General features: G+C 54.2%; 3 protein-coding genes and 1 non-coding gene across 4 annotated transcripts in view; 2 read left to right on the forward strand and 2 right to left on the reverse strand.

Moving 5' to 3' along the window:
- Positions 1-164: 164 nt before the first annotated feature.
- On the forward strand, positions 165-506 carry VDBG_00901 (hypothetical protein; the record flags this gene model as incomplete). Its single annotated transcript, XM_003009172.1, has 2 exons — positions 165-203; positions 251-506. The coding sequence occupies 2 exons, from the start codon at positions 165-167 to the stop codon at positions 374-376; spliced, it is 165 nt and encodes a 54-aa protein (XP_003009218.1).
- Positions 507-1,658: 1,152 nt separating this feature from the next.
- VDBG_00902 (glucan 1,3-beta-glucosidase) lies at positions 1,659-3,268 on the forward strand (the record flags this gene model as incomplete). Its single annotated transcript, XM_003009173.1, has 1 exon — positions 1,659-3,268. The coding sequence occupies one exon, from the start codon at positions 1,814-1,816 to the stop codon at positions 3,266-3,268; it is 1,455 nt and encodes a 484-aa protein (XP_003009219.1).
- A 1,328-nt stretch (positions 3,269-4,596) lies between these two features.
- On the reverse strand, positions 4,597-4,685 carry VDBG_15016. Its single transcript has one exon. It is a non-coding gene; the product is annotated as a tRNA-Tyr (tRNA).
- Positions 4,686-5,437: 752 nt separating this feature from the next.
- VDBG_00903 (arrestin) overlaps positions 5,438-6,191 on the reverse strand; it is a gene marked incomplete at both ends in the record, with an annotated part of 2,745 nt that continues 1,991 nt past the window's right edge. Inside the window, 3 exons of the mRNA XM_003009174.1 lie at positions 5,438-5,569; positions 5,859-6,000; positions 6,072-6,079. Coding sequence (XP_003009220.1) covers positions 5,438-5,569; positions 5,859-6,000; positions 6,072-6,079 — 282 coding nt within the window. The remainder of the gene's footprint in view (positions 5,570-5,858; positions 6,001-6,071; positions 6,080-6,191) is intronic.

Here is a 6,191-nt window from a genome sequence, read left to right on the forward strand (position 1 = left end):
GTCCGGTCAATGTGAGGTCAAGGCACATCGGGTATTTCGACCCGGACTATCTCGACCCGGTAACATCATCGTTCAACACAACACCGGCGCTCGATACGAAGTCCTCAACGCCTGTTCCACGGTGTCTTCATCGCCGGGTACAGAGGGGGCCGGGTCAGGAAGCAATGCGAGCCCGGACCAGCGGATCTACGGTCGAGGCGAGTGTATGCCTCCGAGTCTGGCGTGAAGTTTCACTGACAGCAAAACGCAGGGGGTGTTCAGAATCGGATACGCAAGGAAGAGAAGGGTAAGAAGAGGGAAGACGGCGACAAGAAAGAGAAGAAGTCAGCAGGAATCCGCGGCATACGAGGATTTGTTTGATTATGGTAGGGTCTGATCGAGCAAGCACGACGAGATGACACGATACGAATAGGGACGACAGTGAAGCAAACAGAAAGATACCCAATGCAACCTTAGAAGCGATCAAATGAGCGATCTTCACTTCACATAAAAAGACAAGGCTGCATAGCACGTTCGCAGTTACGGGCGGACGGTAAGCGGGAAGTAGCGAGCCGTCCGCGGTGAAACCTTGAGTTCAAGACGCCTTGAAGTCATTCAATGCGTGACTGTGCGTGCCAACATGATGGCTAGCGGATGTACCGGGAAGCGATGTGTTGTCTGGTTGTCTGTGACAGGCACGATGGTCTGCCGACGAATTCATCGCCATTCGACGATCTTCTAGTGTCGACTTTGGCGCAGAGACCAAGCCGACGAGTCCGTCTACAGGAAAACTCTGTTTAGTCGCCATTGTACCTGCATGACAGATGAATGCGTGGCAGGCCGGATCAGGTAAGTCGACAGGCACAAGGAGTTTTACCCATTGCTCACGCAATGTCGGACGTCGCGTTCATCCGAGTAGGCAATCATGCCACAAATCAGTCGAGCGCATGAAGCATCAGGCATCGCTTGGCTTTCGCTCTCGCTCTCAAAACTTCAAAACTCGGCGAGCTTTCGATAGTGTCTCTTGCCCTGATGCGGGGGAGGTCTGTTTGTCCAGACAAATGACGACATGGCTGTATGATATCGTATTCCCAGCGCGGTACGTCTGCGGTCGAGCTACGGACGGCTTCTCCGCCGATTCTCTGGCTCTCTGGTAGAAACGACGCAAGGATGCAGGATGCCCTACCCGTCTGGCTCCCATTGGGTCGATGTTTCGCCCTGACAGCGCACAGCAACAAGGGGCAATGCCTTTTTTTGGCCATTCAAGGTTGTTTTGGGGGCTTCGACCGATGGGGCGCCATGGAGATGATGGTGGGATGGGTGGGGTCGCTTTTGCCACTTCTCTCGTGTCCGTACGAACGACTTCGAGCTGCGTTGAAGCACCACATCCAGTTCATCATCGCCCCCATGCCCTTCCAGGCAGCTAAAGGTCGAGGTCACCAAGTCTGCCCAGACTTGGACTATACGCGATGGCGGCAAGCGGGCTCTTGGCGAGAGCGCTGTTTTCCTCGGCTCTGTCACCTCCGCTGGACGCATCCACCTTGGGGCTTCGTCATTCGACTGTTCTTCTTTTCGTGCTTTGGACAGCATCCTTCCGCCTTTCAAAATCCAATCCTATCGCTTCTTGCATTCTCTTCACCTTTGCATCCCCTCATAAACTGCCCATCAATTTCTGGATAGTTCTTTTGCCTATTTCAGGTTTCACTGTTGTCTCTCGTTTGAGCAGTGATAGATAACTTTCAGACCTCACGGTCCTCCCCATCACAGACACTACCGCACTTCCACAACACGTCTCAAGCTGACGGTAGTTTCGAACTGCGCAAAACTCTCCATCATGCGTTCCTTCACAAGCGGTGCGGCCCTCTTGGCCGCCGTTCAGTCGGCCCAAGCTGCCTTCCAAGGCTTCAACTATGGCAACGTCTTTACGGATGGTCGACCCAAGTCTCTCCAGGATTTCACCGACGAATTCGAGACAGCCCAGAACCTCGAGGGTACCAACGGAGCATTCAACAGTGCCCGTCTGTACACCATGGTGCAGGCCGGCACGACCAACGACCCCATCGCTGCTATCCAAGCCGCCATCGACACCCGTACTAGCCTCCTGCTCGGTCTGTGGGCGTCCGCCGGCTCAGAGGCTTTCAGTAACGAGATTGCTGCCCTCCGCCGTACCATCGAGGAGTATGGCGATCAGCTCGATGGCCTGGTTGCCGGTATTTCCATCGGCAGCGAGGACCTGTACCGCAACTCGCCCACTGGCATCGCCGCCAATGAGAACCCGGGCGCCAACCCCAACACTCTTGTCGATTACTTCAATCAGGTCCGGGATGTCATTGAGGGCACTTCTTTTGCCGCCTATCCTCTAGGCCACGTCGACACCTGGAATGCTTGGGACAACAGCAGCAACCAGGCCGTCATTGATGCGTCCGATTGGATTGGCTTCGACGCTTACGCATACTTCGAGGAAACCCAGGACAACGACATCTCCAATGGCAAGGCTCTCTTCGACCGTGCTCTCCAGCGCACCCGTAACGCCGTCGGCAGCAAGCCCATCTGGATCACTGAGACCGGTTGGCCCACAAGCGGCGACACTGTTGGCAATGCCGTCCCCTCGCCCGAAAACGCCGAGATCTTTTACCAGGAAGTCGGCTGCCCGTTGTTCGGCGAGACCAACACCTGGTGGTACTCGTTCCGCAACAGCCCTGGAACCCCCAACCCCAGCTTCGGTGTGATCGGCCCTGATCTGACCACCCAGCCCCTGTACGACCTGTCTTGTGACGCCGCTGGCTCTGCTTCCTCATCCTCCACGGTTCGGGCCACGACCGCCATCTCTGCTACTGCATCGACTGCCACCGCTGTTGCTCCCGGACCGACGACGACGGTCGTTGCCCCCATCCCCGGCGAACCCGTACAGGGTGACGAGGATGAACACACTGCTGGTCCTGCTCCTATCGAGACGAGCGAAGCTGTGCCTGCCCCCGTTCCCTCGGATGCGTCTGATGACCACGATGGTGATGACAATGGCGAGGAACCCTCCGGTGGCGTCCCCGCCCCTGTGCCTGTGCCGGCCCCTACGGCCAGCGCGCTATCGTCGGTCCACGTTGAGACCACTCTCGTTGGATCTACCACCCTCACCCACGCTTCCGTCATTCCCACTCATGCCGGCAATGAGACTGTCCCTGCACCCGAGCCCACTTCAACCGAGCCTGTCGAGGTTGCTCCTGGCAGCGCTTCGTCGATGTCGTTCAGCGGCCTCGTCCTCGCAGCTGCTCTGGCTGTTGCCCTCTTCTGAGCAAGGAATGACCTTCACGCACCCACTTCCCATACGTACACTCATTCACCTTTCCCGCCAGTACTTTTGCCAGGCATTACGACAAAGTTTAATAGGATAGACGGGCTTCTTTTATGTATCCTGTGTATTGGAAAGCCGAAAGCCGCATGGACGATATTGGTACAAGGCTTTCAAACATATGGGCGCATGATTTGAGCCCCTTGTATTACGTTAGATCTTTATTTACGACACATGACCTACCCATTGAGGGGGTGCAAACCCTCTATTACGCTCTTTACGAATGGATGACTTGGTTTGGGGTTTCGGGGCCATCGTACATATGTTCACAGGACATGTATGACCCCGTTTGATAATATATGACAAATACCGCCATCGATTGCAGACATTTGCAGACATGTGATTTGCTTTCGTTCATCATGGTACTCAATGACCGACTTGTTAATCATCGGAGTTGACGCTTGGAGGTATTACCATTTCGCACTACCAACGTTGTTCATGCCAAGCTGTGCAGTTCCTCGGCTCTTTGGATGAGTGCCTCTGAGCCGCCTGTTGGCGAGAACGTTGTAGTTACTATCATTCCAGAAATAGCTGCGAAGGTGTCTGGTTTGAGGCCCCCTGATCATTTCACATGCTGTCATTTGTTGTATGCGGACGGACAGATGGCCAAGGGGGATCTACAGGGATTAACGAATCTGCGAGATGCGAGAAGACGGGTCACATGGCGAGGCATGAACCGTTCAGCGATGCGTTATCGATGATGTATACCATGGCATTTTGAAATTTGGGACGAGGAAACCGAGGCGTGGTGCCGTGGAAGAATTTGGCTAAAGTCCATGGTCACGGGTCACTCTGGCAGTTTCTCTGCTTCCTTCCCCCCATACATCATAAGATAGTACGACGCGATCAGAGAAGGGCGATGCAGGCCATGGGACGGCAAACCATGGGTGAAAAGACGCCAAGGTGTTGGCTTCCTGGAGCGACTTGGTGATTTGAAAAGTATCGCAGGTGCAGGACGACGAGTTCTTTGTGCACGCATAGTCACCGGGTACGTCAAGCATAGTATCACGACCTGGATCTTTTTGTCCAATCGCGTGTCACGCAATGTGCCGAGCATGGAACAAATCATAATACTGTCAGGGCACCTGTCATGGAAGCGGAGGCGTCCATATCAATGATCCCGAAAGGCTGCACAACAATACTCTGTAGCGGGCACGGCGAATCAGATATTTTCTGCATGTTGACCCAGTGGGTCATGTCCCGTGCAGGATGCAGAGGGAAAAAGCAAAACCAGAAAAAAAAAGAGAAGGAAGCTGAGCTTCTTGTGGTGATCTCCCCGACCGGAATCGAGCCGGTGACCTTTCGATGGAAATCGATGACAATTACAGTCGAACGTGATAGCCAACTACACCACAGGGAGTTGTTGTTGAAAAACTGGGTGGGCTCGGTAGTATATGAGGTATTTTTGCACCGGCTGAGATTTATCCCGTCATGGTGGAGATCGTGGGTCGTCACCGTGGGTGGGTCATGAGGCACCTGGTTACACAAGTATCACTCCGTACTGTCGTTGGAGGACGTCAAGGAAACAGGTGCACGGATTGTTATGTTGTTGATGCCTGTTTCGAAAGACCAAGGTAACATGAAATAAGCGGCGACTCTCATCGGTAGCGCACGTGCTCGTACGGGCTCTTCCCGGTTCGCTAGGTACCTTGACAGACTGTCATCCGTGTCATGGCTAAGTACCTGAACTGAACTTGGGCAGACGTCACGTCTCGCCAAGGGAACAAGAATGAGCGAAACGTTCCCAGTGATTTCATGTGCTTGTCATTTTATTGTCGCCAACTACGAGATAGCAGACCGACCAAGGCAAGCAGCAGTAGGCCCGATGTGGTGAACCTTACGTCGAGCTTAAACAGCTGTGCCATGATCTGACTGCGGACTCTCCATCTATATTTGAGAAGGTCTGGAACCAAAGATCGGCCCCGTCGTCACCTGCCCGTCGTGCTTCCTCGAGACAATGTTTCAAACCCAATGTGTCAACGCCAGGCACAGACAGGTTCACGACGCTCGTCCCTGCAGATCAGCGGAAAGCCTGGGTCTTATCTGGAACACGTCTCGCAAAGGTCGGGAAGGGAAAAAAATAAGGACCTGACGAACCCAAACGGCGCAGCGCTATACCTCCCAATCACCATGTCGCCATCCCGAGCTGGCTGGCTGGCTGGTTGCCGGCCCGCACCAAGCATCCGCGACCAGCAGGCGCAAACCCGCAACCGGCATTGAAACCCAGTAGGCATCCTCAACACCCTTTTCATAGCACACTCAACAGAATGGAAAGTTTTTTTTTTTTTCCTCTTTCAATTTCATCCTGAATCTGTGTTCCTTCCCTGACGCTAGATTCAGATCCCGATTGTGGTGTTCGTCCAGGTGACTCTGTGTTCGGCAAAACAGGCACTCTTCTCAACGGACCATTGTAAAGAGGTCGCACGACACCAAGACCACTTCGACGTAAACGCCCATGACAAGGCCCGTACCCGCAGTATGCCAAGACCCATTAGCGCCGCCAACTGCCGGGCGCCCCATCGAGCGCACATACCCTGCCGACGTCGGGCCCATTGAGAAAGATCGCCCTGGGAGCGAGGCTCATCTTCTCGATACGTAGCCCCCTTATACCCCTACCAAGGTATACTGACAGCTTCGGGCGAATATAATCATTGGTGCATCTCTTTCCACAGTATCTCGAGACGGAGACAGCCACGTTTTGAATGCGTCGGCTCCCCCTCTCCGCGCTTCCGTCAAAACCACTTACGTTTGGACCTGTGGGGTTCAACGAAGTAAGGCAACGTTTTAAGGCTTGTCCCCCTATCTTGGCTTACATATATCAATGGACGGTCTACTGCCTGGGGAGTGCTCAAGAGTGGCGCTGTTC

This window comes from Verticillium alfalfae, genomic scaffold (assembly GCF_000150825.1).
Source record: "Verticillium alfalfae VaMs.102 supercont1.1 genomic scaffold, whole genome shotgun sequence".
Lineage (NCBI taxonomy): Eukaryota > Fungi > Ascomycota > Sordariomycetes > Glomerellales > Plectosphaerellaceae > Verticillium > Verticillium alfalfae.